General features: G+C 52.8%; 5 protein-coding genes across 5 annotated transcripts; 3 read left to right on the top strand and 2 right to left on the bottom strand.

The window, feature by feature from the left end:
* Positions 1-106: 106 nt before the first annotated feature.
* Positions 107-762, top strand: COCSADRAFT_183043 (uncharacterized protein; the record flags this gene model as incomplete). The annotated part of the gene is made up of 3 exons (XM_007704068.1): positions 107-322; positions 416-528; positions 586-762. The coding sequence occupies 3 exons, from the start codon at positions 107-109 to the stop codon at positions 752-754; spliced, it is 498 nt and encodes a 165-aa protein (XP_007702258.1). The 3' UTR covers positions 755-762.
* A 142-nt stretch (positions 763-904) lies between these two features.
* Positions 905-4229, bottom strand: COCSADRAFT_38686 (uncharacterized protein). Its single transcript, XM_007703898.1, has 2 exons — positions 3341-4229; positions 905-3287 (listed from the first exon to the last, which is right to left on the bottom strand). The coding sequence occupies exons 1-2, from the start codon at positions 3806-3808 to the stop codon at positions 1182-1184; spliced, it is 2574 nt and encodes an 857-aa protein (XP_007702088.1). The 5' UTR covers positions 3809-4229; the 3' UTR covers positions 905-1181.
* Positions 4230-6569: 2340 nt separating this feature from the next.
* On the top strand, positions 6570-9212 carry COCSADRAFT_162407 (uncharacterized protein; the record flags this gene model as incomplete). The annotated part of the gene is made up of 4 exons (XM_007704067.1): positions 6570-6707; positions 6761-8126; positions 8179-9070; positions 9119-9212. The coding sequence occupies 4 exons, from the start codon at positions 6570-6572 to the stop codon at positions 9210-9212; spliced, it is 2490 nt and encodes an 829-aa protein (XP_007702257.1).
* A 33-nt stretch (positions 9213-9245) lies between these two features.
* COCSADRAFT_343447 (uncharacterized protein) lies at positions 9246-11059 on the bottom strand. The gene has a single exon (XM_007704066.1). The coding sequence runs from the start codon at positions 11045-11047 to the stop codon at positions 9395-9397; it is 1653 nt and encodes a 550-aa protein (XP_007702256.1). The 5' UTR covers positions 11048-11059; the 3' UTR covers positions 9246-9394.
* Positions 11060-15610: 4551 nt separating this feature from the next.
* COCSADRAFT_162405 (uncharacterized protein) lies at positions 15611-18534 on the top strand (the record flags this gene model as incomplete). Its single annotated transcript, XM_007704065.1, has 2 exons — positions 15611-15903; positions 15957-18534. The coding sequence occupies 2 exons, from the start codon at positions 15611-15613 to the stop codon at positions 18532-18534; spliced, it is 2871 nt and encodes a 956-aa protein (XP_007702255.1).
* Positions 18535-18878: the final 344 nt, after the last annotated feature.

The raw sequence follows: 18878 nt of genomic DNA, 5'->3' as shown, positions 1-18878 counted from the left end.
GGGCTACACAGGCACCCACAAGCGTGATTGCCTGACAATATCTACCTAGTTATCCTCAACTGCTGATCATCACACTAACTGCTAGCACTCACCCGAACAGTCAGTCATGGTCTTGCCAAAAGTAAAAAGGCCATCGAACCGTACTACTCTCACGCAAGATGTCTCTCTTCAAGAAACTGCGAAGCCAATGAAAGACTTCAATGAACCCAGTGATACGGAGATTTTAAAGTTCAATCACAACAACAAAGAAGCCGAGCTAAAAGCATCTCAAAGCACCTCGGACGACGCACTAGAGCAACTTATGGTCAACATGGTTGCCGATGTATGTCTAGCTGAGAACTCCATCGGCTAGATACAAAAAAACCATCTAGTATTAATGACATACCAACACGATGCTAACCCATATCCCTTCTAGCAACGCAAGTATCTCGCAGCCCGTAAGCAAGATATTACTGAAGACTACATTGAGCAACGCGCAGTAGTCCTAGACGACATCCACATGGCCTTTGGCGATTACGAAAAGGAAGCGTGCGTGTCGGCAACATCGCACCGCTTCACAACCACTCCAACTAACGCAAATCACAGATCAGCAGCTCACCAAGCGCAACTCAGGGGCCTCCAGGATCTGCTAGCACAGAAAGCCAACATCGAAGCTGCAATGACGAAGCAGTTAGCCAGTCTGCAAAAGACATATGATGCCCATTCGCGCGATCTTGAGACAGTCATTACTCGGCAACTTCAGGACATGAAATGAGCTAAAACCGCATACATCCCAAGAAAGTTGCAACAATAAGGCGCGAAAGTCGGGAATCCACAAAAGAACATCATCAAGGGTGACGCTTCCACTCGATATGCATACATACATACATACAAACACATAACTATACATATGGAATTAAATATATTGCCTAATATCGTTCAAAAGGTATCATAGAAATCAAAACACCCCTACACTTCAGTATTGTCCTTTGCCCAACAAACAAACAGAAAAAGAAGAAAGTAGATGTTGACCGCTCTTTTTGAGAAAAAGAAAAAAAGGCGTGAGAGAACGGCGTGTGAAAACCCCGATTTGGAAAATAGCAAGAGGAGGAAAAAAAGGACAAGTCTATGTAACGCTTCATGCCAAAAGATTTGCGCACATTGCGTCTTCAATGAACCCAGAAACGCCCGTATCATGCATGTCACCTTCGGTACTCTGGTAACGCCTCACTTTGTCTTCTACTACTCTCGGGTAGATCCTGTCTACTTCGGACTGGACGCACTGCTCCCACAAGGAACTCGTCATCATCGTTCAGCATAGGCGCTGAAGGAGCCAAATGCGAGCTCGTTAGGGCGTGAGGTGGCGGGGCAAAGGCACCATTCGACGGGCCGCCTTCGTCGTCATGGTCTGTAGGCGGCGCACTTCTCTCCATTTCCAGTCTTCGTCGTTGCAACTCCTGCTTGTCGTCTGTGGGCTCCAGGTGTGAGGACGACGAGGGCATGTACTGTGGTGCAGAGCCATGTCCTTCGGTTGGTGGTTGTGGCGGTAGAGGAGGAAGAGGTTTGGACGGGTCGTCTCCATTGCCATTGGCTGAGGATGCCTGATGGTCTAAGCGTAGAGCATGCGAAGATCCGGTCGCGGAAGTTCTTGTTCCGTCGTCACCAATATTTGTAACCCGACGTTGCAATGAAGCCGCTGTTGGCAAGTGCGAGGACATTGCCGGTGATGATATAGCCCGAAATGGCGGAGGAGGGTGAGCTGGAGTTGACGAAGATGAGCTCACTACATAGGAAGGATGAGGATCGTCTTCCTCGGGTAACACGGGCGCCGAAGCTGGTATGCCTTGTTGCTCGCCAACTAGAGGCCAGGATGGACCAGCGGCGTCTGGTGGTTGGGAAGGTAACAGGCGCTCCTCCGCTCGCCGTAATCGCTCCTTTTCCGATATCCCGTGCTCTTCCTCCGGCACGCTTCTTGGCACTGGGAAAGCAGTACTTGCGCCTGCGCCGTGTTGTTCATATCCAGGAACACTGTCGTAGGCCTGGTCGTAGCCGTAGTCATAATATTGGCCATTTTCGTCGTAGCCATAATGGTATGGGTCGTATCCCTGCTCATCGTTTGGATCAACGTAACCTTCATGATGAAAGTCGTTGTAGGCATCGTTGTGACCCGAATAATTCTGTGTCTGTTTCCTTTTCCCGTTACGATCGCTGTCTTTTGTGCCAATAATGACCTCGAATAAAGCGGATACAATACCCTTCTCACGCCGTATTTGGTCCGTATCCACGAAGACACCGCCCCAAGTTGAGAACATGCTGCCCGAGGTATCGTCACCTGCCGTAGCGGAACCACCAGCGGTCGATGGTACATTGACTAAGCCAGCGTTTGCGACCATTCGGTCAAGACCAGTCAACTTACCCTGGATATCCACAACCACTTCAACGTAGTACTTGAATGAGATCATCGCGCCTGGAACATTTGATATTGTCGGAAAAGCCTCGTCGGGCACGCGCACGGAGCATTTTATCTCGGCCGTTAGAGTCCTGGGATCAACAAAAAGAGGTGCAAAAGATTGGCACAAGTCTTTCCGGAAAGTATGACTCGAGCCGGCAGACGAGAGGGACAAGCCGCCGAGGCCGGTTCTGGATTTTGGATAGTAATCCTCCGATTTGGTCTTGTCTCCTTTGCTATTAGCAACAACCGGAAGCGCAGGATGCATGTCGACTCGTGCAAGGCGATACAAGGTAATTATGATCCCCTTCAAACTGCGGATGTGTTTGGTGTGATTTACTGTGACTTTGATTGGTATTTGATCACCCCTCAGGAAACCTCCCTTGAGTACGTCAATCGTTGCCGTGATGGTCTTGCCTTTGGGGTTCGTCCGGCTGCCAGCTTGCGAAGGGGATCCGTCTGTGACGGTGTTGATTGAGCGAACACCATACTCTGTTCCAGAAGCGTTTCCGCTACTTCTTTGGCTCCCATAGCTTACGTCGCTTGGCGAAGGACTCCGCGCACCTTCCGTCTCATCGGTGGTGGTAGATCGGTCCAGAACGGATCCGACTGGCGGAGGATTTGTACCGTCGGGTGTTTGTGGTACTCCTCCTTCGGCTGGCCGTTTTCGCGAGGGCTTGTTGCGTGTTCTTCTGGATATAGGCTCAAGTGAGATGATTCGGGGTTTGAGCTGTGGAACTGGCGCAATGTCGATTGTGTCGGTGAGGTAAACCTTGGTGTCGCATGAAGCAGTTGGGGATATTGTGGTGGGGCGGGTCAGGGTAGCATTAAGCATGTAAGATATAGTTCCGCGCTCAAACTGCGTTCTACAGTTAGCAAGCGCGTCAGTTACTACACGTCAGGACGGCTTACGTCGATGCTGCTAGGCAAGCCCTTGGAGGGGAATTCAAGCTCAAAGTTGAAGTGGTATATACCCTCGGCTAGCCTGCCTTCTCCGCACAAGACCACCTCGTCCTCAAACAGGGAGACGAAGCCATTGCCAAAGTAGCTGCCTGCCTTGTTCGCCCTGCCGTTACCGACGCTGGAGCAATAGTTTTTGTAGGCGTCGCCGGGGGTGTTTGGGTTCTTGAAGACCTGGGCATAGCCGTGCAGGGAGACGACCAGGTGGGTGATGCGTAGCGGCTTGACAATCTTGATGATGACGGTGCCGCTGATGACATCGCCGGGCGTGTAGTGGCGGTGGGGGTCGTCGGACTGGATATAGAATTCGGTGTAGTTGCGCGACTTGGAGGACAAGGGCGACTTGAAGCGGGACAGAAAGGACCTGGCGGAGATTGGCGAGGACGGCGTAGCAGAGGAGCGTGTCTGGCTGGAAGTCATACTCCGTGTGGTGCGCGCATTGTGCGGCCGCCCGCGATGTCTGTGTGTCTGCGGTCCAACGGGCAGTAGCAGCCGGCCAGGGGTGCGGCGGGCGACGGGCCAGGAGTCGGCGGCGAGAATGGGATGGAGGGGTCGAGGGTGGCAGCAGAGGAAAAGGGACTGCAGCGGCGACAGGGGACGCGCTCAGGTTGAGGACATATGGCGTATGAGTGCGCGAGCAGGAGCAGGAGCAGCAGTGGCTTGGGGAGTGGCGCCCTCGACGGCGACGCGCAATCGTCTCAGGTGGACTGGGGGCTGTGGCGCAGCCTGTAGCGGGTGGGATTTACTGTGATGGCAGACTGGATATTGCTTGGGCGTGGTCAGCATTGCGGACAGCAGCAGTGAAGCGCAGGAAGAGCGGTATGCTGCGGAGGCATCGCGGGACCCACGCGGGGAGGGAGGGAGAGGGATGGTATGGTGGCAGTGCTCTCTAGCGTCGCCGTGGGCAATCCAGCCCGACGAGCACGGTGCGGCCACATGGCATGCATATGTCCATGTATATATATATGACACTGAACATGTAGTACACACGCACACATCCACACACCAGCTCAAAGTGGGGTACTCGACAGGAAGACTGGACGGATCGTCGCTCTTACGTACCGTCTGGATCGCTGCACAAGGCTTGTTCAGAGCCGCACCGCTCTTGGCGCAGTACAGTGTCGTCGAGCCGGCGTGCCAAGGAGCATGCGCAGCGTCGTGTTTGGTGGGCGAGGGAAGGCGGACGGCTTTGGGCTCTCGATGGTTTGCGGGCGGCTACCAGCTGTTATTTGATGCCAGACACTGCTGCCCTCTACCCGAGACTGAACTAGACCGCCCTCCTCAGCCTGCACGCCATCCCATGCCTGCACCTGTGTGCATTTGCAAATACGCCGGCCCAGCTTCCCCGTCCATCACATCCCCCCGGCGCCGCTACTCCTACTGGCTGTGTCGGCAAGAGAACGCTATCCTACCCTCGCCTGTCACGCTCGACGGGAGGAGCGCCCGCAAACTCTGTTTCCCCCTCCTCACGCCTCCTCGCACCACCACTAGCTGAATCCCTCCACGACGTCTGCTACAGTACTTGTCTTGTTGATGTGGCCAGCATTGCAAACACTGTCAACACTGCCACCACTGCTGTGCCCAACCCCACCATAACGCTCCCGTCCACTGTTTGTCCGAGCCGAGCGCTTGTGGTGATACCTTCGGGCCTGTTTCCGTCTGCCATCGCGATCCTACTACCCCGGCATCGATCTCAGCCAAGCTTCGGTGCCAAGCTGGGCCGCAAGGCTTATTGGTGGCACGTTAGTGCGACACATGGATTCGTCCTATTACTTCCCATAACAGGGACAAAGGGGCTGAAACTTTTTTGCTGACGACTCTGACTACTCTTGCTCCGGAACACTGGCTATGCATGTTTGACGGAGACTGTACCGTCGTCGACGAGGCGCTACAAGCATTCCCTCCATCACCTACTCGACATCAGTCAGCTAGGGACCGTTGGTTATGTCCCCAATCATGCACATCCAATTATTCAGCACATGACTCCCCTTTGCGTTGTCTCCATGGCTCCACCCATATACACTCTCTTTCTGTTCTTTTGTACTAGCACACATGTTTCTCGGGCCGTCACGTCAACGGGGCATGTTGTCCCGAGTCTGTACGGGTTCCACCGGATATCCTGTTCCCGGCTCCCATCCTGCTGTACAAAAGTAATGCCGCTGCGCTTATACTTGCTACATGCGGTTGGCTGTTTAGAGGCACATCTGGGACGTTTGTGAAATATCCCTCACCAAAATCCTGGTCTTCATACTAGTACTCTTACTCAGCTGGTGAACTTGGACCCTCCTTTAGGAGAGAAAATTCTCACAAAAACATTGGGCGTCATTGCATACTCATAGTTACATAGCGATCGTCGTCGGTGAAACGCCAACTTGCTGCGTTCGGTCACGTGCACCCGATCGGCAGGGCCACCGATAGAAATCTTACACGCATATGTACACTATAGGGTAGTGTACTTTAGTAGGACCGCAGAGCAATCGGTCGGTGCACGGTTTGCGGTTCGATCAATAGACGTTACAAATAAAATCTCACCGTTGTGAACTAGATCTGTCAGACAGAAAGGACACAAGCGGAGAATGCATCCACAACAGCGTTAGCCTTCTATGTAAGGACATGTCGCCAACAGTACAGCTCAGCTTTAGTGCAACATGGCAATATATCCCATTTTCCATTTGAGTGATAGTGCAGCGTTTTCAATACCGCTCAATCATCTGCTGATATTACTGTTCGGACAGTTGCGGTGATATAGTAGCTGTTGTGCAGCTTGATGCTAGTGTTAATCATGTGGTTTACGAAAATGGTGTAAACGTCCTAACCAATCAGCTTCGAGCTGCGACTCCTCAGTCAATGGGACCTTCTGAGCATCTCTCTTCGGGCTGACATGTTGCCCGAAAAAGTAATTATCCGCGTGATTCTTTTGCGGGTTATCCCTTGATGACAACAATCATGTCACATTGACTGCAACAAGCAGCTCACACCTCCACGTAATGACAGGAGACGTCGGGTCAAGGCTTGATAAAGAACTCCAAGATAGTGAGGCGGCATGGCTTCGAGGCTTGCGCCCGCTTGGGCCGCTAGCGCATAATGACATCGCCCAACCCTGGCGGACTCCTTCCTTCACGTGTAACCCACAACCAGCGACGCCATCGCTGTTTATGGCGATTCAACTTTCATCTTGGCAATGCTACCTATAAGTAAACATAACAAAACTTGCCCCGACGAGACTGGAGATCCCTGGGGCACTTTGCGCCCACGCGATGTCCGTCTCCAACTCTACCTCTCCCTAGGCCTAGGCGTGGGCGCATTCCTTATCTTTTGCGTATGTTTTGGCACCCTCTAAACGGCTTCATGCTTGCTGACTGGCGACATCAGTTTCTTCGCCCACGATGGAAAGGCCTCTACGCTGCGCGCAAGAAGCAGAAGAACCTCGCAACGGCGCTCCCCGACCTCCCCGATAGCTTTTTCGGCTGGATGATACCACTATGGAACATCACCGACGAACAGGTGCTGGCCTCGGCTGGCCTCGATGCCTATGTATACCTTGCATTCTTCAAAATGGCAATCAAGTTTCTGCTCATCACCCTCTTCTTCGCCCTCGTCGTCATCAAGCCAGTACATGATACCCACCAGGACAAAGAGGGAAAGAAATCTCCAATCCGCCTAGACCCAGGCTCCGAGCACATTGAGGTTCGTAGTACCTTTACTACGTTTGCCGCCGAATATGAACGCTACACCGACTATCTGTGGATGTATCTCGTCTTCGTCTACCTCTTCACCGCCCTTATCCTATACTTGATTGTCTCGGAAACTAGAAGGATTATTGAGATTCGACAAGAGTACCTTGGCGGCCAGACTACCATCACCGACCGAACCATCCGGCTCTCCGGTATTCCGGTCGATCTTCGATCGGAGGACAAGATCAAGGCGTTCATCATGGATCTTGGTATCGGAACGGTGGAGAGTGTAACGCTGTGCAAGAACTGGAAGGAGCTGGATAACAAGGTTATTGAGAGGCGTGTCATTGTCAGAAAGCTCGAGGAAGCCTGGACTGTTCATCTCGGTAGCCGAAGGGTGGAACGCAGCCTCGAGACTCTTCCGGTAGTCCAGCCACGACCACCAGAGCCCTTGGCCGATGGCAGCAACAACGACAACGAGAGAAGCCGTTTCCTGAGCGATACAGATCGCGACTCTAGCCACATCGTCCCCTACACCAAGAAGCGCCCGAAAATCAAAATATGGTACGGCCCTCTCAAGCTAAGATACAGGAAAGTGGATGCCATCGACTATTATGAAGAGAAGCTCCGGAGAATCGACGACGAGATCAGAGCTTTGCGCAAGAAGGATTTTGAACCAATGCCTCTGGCGTTTGTGACAATGGACAGCGTTGCGAGTGCTCAAATGGCGATTCAGGCCGTACTCGACCCCTCCCCATTGCAACTCTTGGCAAGAAACTGTCCAGCACCGTCAGATGTTGTCTGGTCAAACACGTATCTGACTCGTTCCCAAAGGACGTTCAGATCTTGGTCCATTACAGTCGTCATCGGCATTCTGAGCGTTTTCTGGACTGTTCTTTTGGTGCCCATTGCCGGTGCTCTAAACACATGTTCTATTGCTGGGGTTTTCCCTGGGCTTGCAGAACTGTTGGAGAAGCATGAAACTCTTGAATCGCTTGTCAACACCCAGCTTCCGACGTTGGCATTGACTCTGATCAATGTAGCTGTGCCTTTTCTATACGACTGTAAGTAGACTGGCTCTCGGCAGTGATTACCACTCACGCTAACGATTTGCAGGGCTTGCAAACAAGCAAGGCATGATCTCCCAGGGTGATGTTGAGTTATCAGTCATTTCGAAAAACTTCTTCTATACCTTCTTCAACTTCTTCATACTCTTCACTATCCTAGGGACAGCGTCCGGGTTTCTGGCCATGCTTGAGCGCTTTGCCGAAAAACTCACAAGTGCCACAGAGATTGCATACGCTCTGGCTACCTCACTTTCCAACCTGTTAGGCTTCTACACCAACTTCATCATGTTGCAAGGGTTCGGAGTCTTTCCGTTCCGACTACTGGAATTTGGCGCTCTTTCCCTGTACCCGGTCTACTTGATGGGTGCTAAAACACCTCGGGACTACGCTGAGCTTGTGCAGCCACCGGTCTTCAGCTACGGTTTTTACCTGCCACAGACGATTCTCATCTTCATCATTTGCATGGTCTACAGTGTATTAAAGGACTCTTGGCAGGTTTTGCTTACTGGCCTAGTCTATTTCATGATTGGCCACTATGTTCACAAATATCAGCTCTTGTATGCCATGGAGCATCGCCAACACTCGACTGGAAAGGGTTGGACTATGATGTGTGACCGCGTCATTGTAGGCGTTGTCCTCTTTCAGATCACTGTCGCTGGTCAATTGGCTTTGAAAAAGGCTTTCAGGCGCGCAGTGCTCATAGCCCCGCTCGTGATTGGCACTATATGGTTTTTGTTTGTTTTTGCACGCACCTATCGGCCACTGATGAAGTTTATCGCTCTCAAAAGCCTGCGAAGGCCAGAGCAATCTGACCTGGGTCGCGACGTACAAGAAGAGTCCTTTGGCCCTGGGCGAAATGGTAGAAGGGTCATGGGCAGGCTCACCTTGGACGAAGCCCGCGAGAGCGGTCTACGCTTTGAGAATCCTAGTCTGGTTATGCCGTATGTATTTCTACTTCACTATTGACTACCAATGCTGACCTTCTCCAGGCTTGACAATGTTTGGATCAGCAACAAACCCGCAACATCTCCAGGTGGATCAGATAGTTCAGCGACAAATGGTGCCGATGGCAACTGGAACTAACACGATTGCACCTTCCTTGGTCTTACGCTCACGATGCCCCTTTATGTATCATCATACGATCTCAATTTCCTGTAACGCACTTTGCTCGTTTGCTTATTTGTGCTTTGTTCCTTCGCTCATTTGTGCTTTATTGATACCCTCGTACGTAACGCAATTGGTTATGAGTTTACGAAATCCTCACCCTACAAGCCTGATTCAACGAGCCCCTTGTGACATACCACCATCTTCTCCACCCCAAATGCCTCCCTGATCCTTGGAAATTTCCAAACTTGGCACTTCCCCGCATCCGTAACCGCCGAAATAGAAAGGCATGGGCGCGTCTGCACAGAAATGTCACAAACATTCGCCAGTGTAGTTATGCGCGTACCGCGTAAAGAAAGCGGCCACGCGGGACCCTGATCATGCAGCGCGGCAGTCTCCTCGTTCGCACGCGGTTCGTCCCACCAGTCGAGCCAGTGGTTGCTGCCATGTTGGAGCGGGCGATCTGTTTGGTCTTCGTTGTTAGGAGAAAAGCGGCATATTTCCGGTGGGATAGAGTATAACATGATGATATCGCCGTAGACGGCCACTAGGCGTGCGCCCTCGGACATGTCTGCTGCGACGCGGTAGAGCCTCGGTCGCTGCCCGTTTGTTGGGGGGATGAATTCGATTTTACGAACGAGCTCCGTGGTACCGCTGGCGAGTTCGTCGGTGCCTAGGACGAGGCGGTCGCTCGGGGGGTCGACGAAGAGTATGTGGTGGCCGTCGCTTAGGGGGATGACGTTGTAGTAGTCGCAGATTATGGAGTTTGGCAGGAGAGATGTATGTATGAATCTGTGTGAGCCCCACAAGTAAATGTAGTCGGAGAGGAGGAGTCTGTGTTTTATGCGAGGGCGGTCGTCTAGGTGGGCAGGACTGGAGAAAATACGGAGTGTGTTTGATGATTCGTGTCCTGTTCGTGTTGGGAGGACGTAGACGTTGTCGCTTGGGGCGGTTAGGGGAAACCAGCGATGTAGGCTCTGGCCTGACGGCTCGTCGATCCATTGTACGTCCAGGCCTGCTGAACAGCCGAAAACTACACATTGGCTTTGGGGGCATAGAGAAACGCTTCGTGGTGGATCTCCCTCAAAGCCCAGATCGCTGTAGATTGTCGAGTCGTTGTCGATCGAATTCCACATCTGGTTGATCAAGTTGTGCTCATATAGGGCGCTGTTATTGGTGCCCGTGATGCTTATCCTTTCGCTGTTCGACTGGATATGAATTGCGTTGAACTGCGTACGATCCTGCTCCTGCCCCTGTGGGCCATGCTCAAATAACTCTTCTGGAAGTTTTCGTACCATGCCCATCCGGTCTTCCAGGATTGCAGCAATGGCATATCTGCCGCCATATAGGCCCATGGTGATGGCAAGTACTTGTCCTGGGCATTCGACACTTGCCATATATACCAGACGGCCAGCGTCGAGTTGGTAAATATAGATCAGTGCTCCCTGGGCTACGCAAAGGAACCGCGAGCAGATACTGGTGGTGAAGATTAGTTCACCACCGGGTTGGCTGTCCCTCAGCCCGGCGAAATCCACCTCCGAGCTCTTGGTGAATACTGGCTCTGTTTCCAACCCAGCCCGGCCTGGGGCCAAGGCACACTCTCTGGCAAGTTGGCAGCTGAGCAACTGCCATTCTCTGCTGGTATCCACGCCCGCCCAGCCACCCCTTTCTATCATTACCGTGAGCAGATTCTTATCCAGACTGGCCTTCAGCCACGCTCGGCATGTGCACCGAGCAGCGTTGAAGTCCTTTGGCCCCAGGTAGCCATATACTTGTAGGAAGATTTCGACTGGAAGGCCTTTTGTCGAGGCCATTGTTCTGTCTTGAAATTGGTGGTGTTGTAGTGTCTTAGAGGGGAAATGGAGAGTATGTTGAAGTTGTGTTGGTGGTCCAAAGGTAGGAAGAAGATATTTAGTTTTATCTGTTGCAGAAGGGGAAGATCATTTTAAAGTCATAATTGAAATGCGATAAACTGTATCCGTGGTTGTAGAAGAGGAATAGAACTTCAAAGTAATAATAGAAATGTGACAAATTGTATCCGTGGTTGCAAAAGTGGGTATTGTGTAAGCAGAGGTTGTTTGAACCAGTAGTATCTTATAGAATAATATGTAACATCTATTACAGTAATCGATCTGTTCAAGATAATTTTATTAGAAGGTTAAAGTGATCCACGGGTTTGCATTTTGACATGGTAGTAAATGCAGATAGGGTTGTCTTCGAATCTTTCTCCCCCTCTAAAACCAGATAAAACACGTGATATCTGAACACAAAGTAGTATCAACCCCCAACCTCCTTTCAATTTCCGAGACGCAAAGAGATTTTGATAAAGGTTTAGTCCTGAAGAAGCTTTCTGAACATTTTCTTCCTTGATAAACTAACTGCAAAACTGATTTCCAAGCCAAAATCTTATATTTAACCATTACTATATGGGTGTCTGGAATTTTCCCTTTACAGTACATACACACGCTAATCTAGTATTAAGTATTACTACCTCTGTTGTTGTGCCTAGAAACACGCCATGTTCACCGCTTGATACGACAAATTGAGGGATATCATGGCGTGATTTTGTTTAATATATTACACGTGACATGGTGTGAGGTTAAATTGTTATTCTACAGTTTCTAATTTCTCTATTGACACATGATGCCATCCATTGAATACCCCAAGTGAAGTTCTGGTATGTCTTGATATCGCAATGTCTGGTAAGTAAAGTGTGATTCTTTTTTGTTTCTTCCATGTTTGGCAAGGTTTGCGAGTACGATGGTATCCATGTGTATACTGTTGCGCCCAGTGTTGGAAGCATGGGATAAGTCTTGATTTTTGTTCATGTGAAAGCTTAGGAAGTTGAGTGATATAGACAGGCGGGGCTGGTTGATATAGATGTTAGTACGATATAGATATAGGTGTGGACATGAACATCAACGTGAGAACGTTGGCTTGAGAGCGTGCATAGCAAGGCATCATGTTATTAATGTTGAGGTTGGACATGGAAAGACTAAAGAAAAACTGTGAAGAATGGTTGAAGTTGCCCAATTCACAAGCGGTATATTTTGACTGGGTAACTCTTTCCAATTCGAGGATTTTCGGTTTGTTTACTGTATGGGGCCAGTAAAGGATAAAACAAGGCGAAGAAGCAACGCGTGTTGGTCAAGAATTAATACCAGGATGATGAATGTCGCACACGAGGATAATGATCCTGCCAACGGTGAAGCCGATGATTGCTTTATTTTTCAAGAGAGGCAAAAGAAAAAAACCAGTTGTTCAGCGGCGTGGGCAGCATCAGTGGATAGCAAATGTTTTGGCGAGGAGAATTTTCAAGTAGACAATGCGTAGGTTGTTAAGGACCAGGAAGGAAGTATTGATAAAATGGAATGCGGATATCAAGCGAGATTAGGCAAGAGGAAGCGGGGCGGGGGAGTGGGAATTGTAAGGATCGGGGGATTGAAAATAAACTAGGTAGGGCGGAACACGTAATCATGGACACAAAGGGCCGAAGGGAGAGCAAAGCACAATGGGGAAAAGCATTGGCGATCATCCGCTTGCAATACGTGCGGACAGGCCTTCCCAACAGTTGCGAGGGCTGGTGGTGAGGTCGAGGGCTAAAGAGTGCAGATCGATCAAAGGCCATGCTGTTGTGTGTTGGGGACGCACGGAGAAGGAGATGCAGATGACGATGGCATGACCCAGTCAGCCAGCCAGCCAGCCAGCCCCCCCCACCCCGCCTCCCCACCCCCTGGCGAGTTTTTTCTTTCTCTCTAAATGTATGTACGTATGGCAGATTACGCGTTCGTGAGCGGGGTGGAGGTTGGAGCAAAACATGGGCGGGAGACAAGAGAGGCTGGAGGGTGTTAAGGGAGCGAGGAGCGGGAGGGCTAAGGGATGACGGTGTCATGTCCTGCAGCAGGCCAGCAGCGATGCGATGCGATGCATCGGAGCAACGGGGTTGGGTGGCGGGTGCAGTAGCGAACCAGAGGGCGGTTTGGGGTTGGGGAGGAGCAGTCTATCGAGAGGCATAATCAAAAAGAAATTTGGCAAAAACATGCGTGACGAGCTAAGGTTCAGGGTTTGGGCGAGGGCAGGGCCAGAGTGTGGTGGTCAGCATGACGTGCGGAGAGAAGCGGTTGCGACATTGTGTGTGCGCGTGTACGCGTATATGTATGTGTGAGTGGATGGACGTGGTAGTAAGTGTATGTATGTGGTATGTGTGTATGCGATGCCAGCGCCAGCCCCCTGGAGAAGAAATGGCGGGATGGAGTAGTGTAATAGCAAGTGAGTACTAGAGGGAGGGAGATGCAGTGGATGCCGGGGACAGGAGGGTTGAGGGCGATGCAGAGCAGCAGAGTAGATGCATGTCGCAGGCGTACAATCGAGAACAAAAAGGCTAGCAGCAGCGTCAGTGCGGCGCATGAAGGCGGCATGGATGGGGCACGCCACTGTGGACGGCTCCCCCCTGAGCATGAGCTCGGCTGGCTTGACAAGAGGCGTGTTGCAGCCGGCCATGTCGACACGTGTGTAGGGAGGACATGTAGGGAGTTGAGGTAACGCAGGAAAGGGTACGGAAGCGGAAGCAGAAGCAGAAGCAGAAGCAGGAGCAGGCAAAGTCCGTGGGTCTGGCTGCTGCAGGCATGCGGATGCCAAGGCGTGTTTTTGTTATGAATTATCGGAATTGCTTTGTGGCTGGGGTGGTCGAGGGCTGGGTAGCGAATACCAGGCCGGCGGCGAGCGGTGGTGCAGCCAAAGAGGTATGCCTGTGTAAATCGTACCTTGGGACTATCCAGTCTTCGGCAATGGGCTTGCGGGCGCCAGAGGGCAGGCCAGATGACGACGCGGCGATGCGACGATTGTCGTTGAGGGCGTGGGGCGCGTGTGGTAGGCTGGCCGGGTTGGAGGCGTGCAGGCTAATTTTGGCGTGCACATGAGGGTCCCTGACATGGAGTCTGTGTCTGTGTGCATCTGCATCCCAACCCTAGCATCCTAGCAGCCGCCCACTTGGTGTCCCACCACCCCTCGACCAGCAGTTTGCCGTTTGGCTTTGGCTTTGGCTTTGGCTTTGGCTCTGGCTTTGGCACTGGGACTGGGACTGGGCGACAGCACCCGCCAATACCAACACGGCAACGTGCCAGACGGGGCCCTTTGACGTCGCACGTTCCCATCCAGGCCAGGCCATGCCATGCCATGCCATGCTGATGAATGGCAGACAATGACACCGACAATGGCCAGGGCCAGGGCCAGGGCCACGATGGACAGACACGCGGTGCTGCAGGTCGAGTTGAGAACATCAGACGGTGCCCAAGAAGGGCAGTCGTCGATGGAGTCCAAGCGGCACTATGCCTCGTACGGCGCCCCGCTATGGAACGGTACCTTTTGATCCCCATCTGTCCCTAGTACACAGTAGGCTCGTTGCTCGGTTGGCTGACGGCGGCGCACTCCTGACTACTGCTGCTGCCCTTGCTGCTACTGCTGCTACTACTGCTGCTACTGCTGCTGTTGCTGCTGCTGCTATTACCACCTGTCTGCCTACCCGCTTGTCTACCTGCTTGCTTGCTTGCCTGCCTGTCTGCCATACCTTAGCCATTGCCAGCTTCTGCCATCCGTGCACTCATTCTCTTATACTCTACTCGTTCGCTGGCCAGCCGTTTGCTCCACCTGCCCGCCTCTGCCCTCGTCGACACCCACCCGTTTGTGTTTGTTGTTGCTGCTGCTGCTGCTGCTGCTGTTGCTGTTGCTGCAAGACACTACCGCGCTGCTCCTGCTTCTGCTCCTGCGCCTCACCACCCCTACCCGGTAAGTCCGTCGCCATTCATCCACCAGGAACCGTTCTATGATGCTGGCATGAGCGGATCATCCATTCTCCCCCAGCCTTGACTGCCTCCCGCTTAATTGGCTGCAATCCAAACCCCCGTGTTGCCATGATAATGATGACGATGACCGACCCGGTCCTGGTGCCATTTGTGCCTAGCCAGCACGGTCCCGTCGTTGAAACACGGCGATACGAAGACACCAGTCCAACTCAGCTCATCCACCACCATTCACCGTCTGCGCCTCCCTCCGCATGCGCCTGCGCCCCCCGTCACCTCTCTCGGTCAATACTACGCCGCCACGCGACAACGCTCGTTTGATGCACAACTAATTCGACCTTGTAGACGATATCCACTCGCTCCCTCACCCGTCTGCCCGCTGATCCTCCGCCGCCGCCGCTGCACCACCTCGGCTCTTGATCGCATCCATCGCACCCGCTCCATACTCCCCCCAACTGCATCCGCCTTTGTCGAGTTGCCTTCTGGGTGCATGATACTGTCGCTTCACGGTTGAGAGAGGCCGCTCTAGCCAGTGGCGGGCGCTCCTTCCACTGCAAATTCACTACAAGCAGCACCACCATGGTCAAGCCAGGTCTCGGCCTCTTCACCGCCCGCCGCAAGTCGCAGGGCAATGTTTTCGAAGAGGTCGACGTTGCCACCAGCCCGGACACGACGGCTCCCCCTGCGCCCCAGCCTGCACCTGCAGACTCTGGCGGCTTCCGTCTGCTAAGCAGGACTGAAGTGGAAAAAGCCAAAGAACAGCGCAAAACACAGGAAAAGGAGCGTTCTTCAAAGTTCCCTCGCTTCAGCAGCTTGGGTAGCAAGAATCGCAACCAGTCTTTTGACGACGATTCTCCAGGCTCGTCTAAGCGGTAAGTCTCTACCCGCTAAGTCATAGCGTCGGCCGGACTGACCCTTTAATTAGCGACAGCAAGTCAAGCAGTGGGACTCAATTTTCCACATCGAGACCCTATGCCAATGGGCAGCATGGCTCCACATCTACACTCCCTTCTTCCACCGACGCCAGTTCAGACGATAACCTTTTTACAAACATTCCCCGTCCTGCCCTCCAGCAACACAGTAGCTCCCCTGGCCCCCACTCAGTAGCCGCCCTCAAGAAGCAACTCCCTCCGCAGCCAAAGTCCAACTCGGGCGTATCGTCATACAAGGACTTATCCAACACAGGGTGGAGTAGCCGAAATAGGGCCATGACTACGTCCAGCTATGCCAGCACTGCTGTTCCCCCTAAGCTCGAGGCAGACCTCAGCTTTGGTGGCTTCGAGGACGACATGTTCAGCCATCTCCAACGCAAGGACTCACCCGAAGCACCACGCGAGCCAACGGGACGCTCACTGCTTGCTGAGAAGCGCACTGTTCAGCCAGAGCCCATCAAGATCAAGTCACAGTTTGACGTTGAACCACCGATGAAAAGCTGGGACAGCCGCAACTCCGCTGACAACCTCATGGCCTCGTCGCACTCGGACCGCGAGGCCTCACCGCCTCCGCCTCCGCCTCACAAATACTCGGCCTACGCCCCTGTCGCCTCCGAGAGTCCTACATTCCACCACAGCTCTACCTTCCACGACCCCGACGCCCACACCGTCCGCAAGTCCTTCATGGAAAGAAACTCGTACCACGACACACCCCCTGAATCCAAGCCAAACTCCATGTCGTCGTCATCTGCAAACTCTTACGAGACACCATACTCTTCACGATCCGTCACGAGCACAAACAACAACACCACCCCAAAGGCTGCCCCGGCACCAGCAGTCGCATCGTCGTCGTCCGATGACAAGCAGGATGAAGACTTGTTCTCGCAATCAAAACCTGCACCTGCGCCGCACCAAGTACCCACAATACGGAAGGCTGCGGCTCTTCCCCTTCAAAACAAGGCCTTGTCTGCCCCTGCTTCAGATGTCAGTCGACGCGTCATGTCACAAGCTGAGTTCCGCGAGTATCAACAGAAGGCCATGACGCAACCGCCGCCAGAGGAAGACTCTGAAGAGGAAGACTACGAAGATGAGGAGGATGCCATCAAGCGGCGAGAGGAAGAGGAGCTCATGAGGCGGAAGAACCAACAGATGCACTTTGCTCGCGAGGCCATGAAACGCTCAACTACCGCTTCGGGAAATCCAGCTGAGTCTGGACCCGACGCCATGGGTTTCCCATCCGAGACATCCATGAAGGCAGAGGAGTGGGAGGACGAGGACGTGCCCTTGGGCATCCTTGCTCAGCACGGCTTTCCCAGCCAAGCCCGCAATAGGCATCCCAGCCAGCCAACAAACGCCATGCCGTCTTATATACCAGATCGTCCAGCCTCCGCTGGAGCCATGAGCCAGCGTGGAGTCAACAACATGAGCCTTCCCGCCTTTGCCCGGCACTTGCCCCAGGATCCCTACAGCAATTCCGTCATTGGTGGTGGCTTGATCCGACCGACAAATCGCGAGTCAATGGGTTTCAACGGCTTCGCTCAAGGCCCTGCATCGGTTGCGGGTGACTCGGTTGTTGGCGGCATGCCCATGCCTCACAATGTGGTATACCAGGAGGCCGGCTTATCGCAGCCCTCGCTTGTAGATCAGATTCAGATGCGGGACATGACCAAGCAAAAGTACATGGGCGGTGGTTCGGCCAAGAAGCCCCAAGCTGGGCCTTTTACCGGTATGCTCGGCCAGCAGATGAATGCCAACGGCCAATCCCAGAACCCTATGCGCATGTCACACATGCCCATGATGAATGGTATGAACGGCATGAACGGCATGAACGGCATGAACGGCATGAACCCGATGATGAACATGATGGGCGGCCAAATGGGTATGGGCGGCCAAATGGGCATGGGAATGGGTATGGGCATGGGCATGGGCATGGGTCAGATGGGATACCCAATGGTGCAAGGGAGCGACTACATGCAACAGATGCAACAGATGCAGCAGATGCAGCAAATGATGGCCATGCAACAGATGCAGCTTCAAATGATGCAGCAGCCCCAGCAAGATCCTCGCATGTCCATGGCCATGTCCAACAACGGCTATGCAGCCAGCACCATTGGTGGTGGCGGCGCCGCCAACTACCTCAACGTACCCGGTAGTCAGAGCCGAACAATGTCGTTTGTAGGAGGCAGCGGAAACCCACCACCACCCCCGCAGCAGCAGCAGCGTACAATGTCCCTTATGGGCCCTCATCCAGGGTACACTCCCTCCATCGCACCATCCGAGCGTTCTAACGTTGGTTTGTCCGCTAGGTATCGACCGGTCGCAAATCACTCGGATGCCATGTCCAACGGAACCTCGATGACCCTGCAAGTCGGCGGAGGCGCCAACCAGAGTCGAGCCGGTGCGATCAAAGGCATACTGAAGAAGGGCAGCCCTGGGCCGCAGGTCAGCGTCGCCGAAGTTGATGAAGGCGACGAAGATTGGGGCAAGATGGCTGCGAAAAAGAACAAGTCCCGAGGCAAGGAGAACAACAGCTCAGGCCTCGAGGACCTTACACGCGGACTCAACATATAGACGTCGTACGTACACGGCTCACGCACATATACGCATTTCGATTATTTTACCCCCCTCACATAACCCCCAACGCATGTTTGAAGAGCGAGAGAGACCAAAAAGCAGCAACATAATACGGATGTAATGGATATGGAGAGAATGCGATCCAGGAAACACTTCCTTTTTTTTAAGAAAACCTTTTACTCTTTTGACAATACACGAAAGCGATTTTTCGTGGGCCCTTTTTTTTCCCCATGGGTCCTGGGAATTTTTTATGGGGGAAAATCCCTAGGACTCGAAACTTTTTGTACATTTGGATAATGTTGCATTTACATCTGGCGTTTATTTTTCTTTACACACATCTG

This window comes from Bipolaris sorokiniana (assembly GCF_000338995.1).
Source record: "Bipolaris sorokiniana ND90Pr unplaced genomic scaffold COCSAscaffold_11, whole genome shotgun sequence".
In the NCBI taxonomy this organism is placed as follows: Eukaryota; Fungi; Ascomycota; class Dothideomycetes; order Pleosporales; family Pleosporaceae; genus Bipolaris; species Bipolaris sorokiniana.
Note: the sequence above shows the minus strand (reverse complement) of the source record. Positions and strands in the feature narration are given on the sequence as shown.

Bases quoted from the DNA above. Each gene is read 5' to 3' on its own strand.
- COCSADRAFT_38686 (XM_007703898.1), bottom strand. From the start codon at position 3,808: ATGACTTCCAGCCAGACACGCTCCTCTGCTACGCCGTCCTCGCCAATC. The intron at 3,288-3,340 runs GTAAGCCGTCCT...TGTAGAACGCAG, and splicing joins GCTTGCCTAGCAGCATCGAC to TTTGAGCGCGGAACTATATC.
- COCSADRAFT_343447 (XM_007704066.1), bottom strand. From the start codon at position 11,047: ATGGCCTCGACAAAAGGCCTTCCAGTCGAAATCTTCCTACAAGTATAT.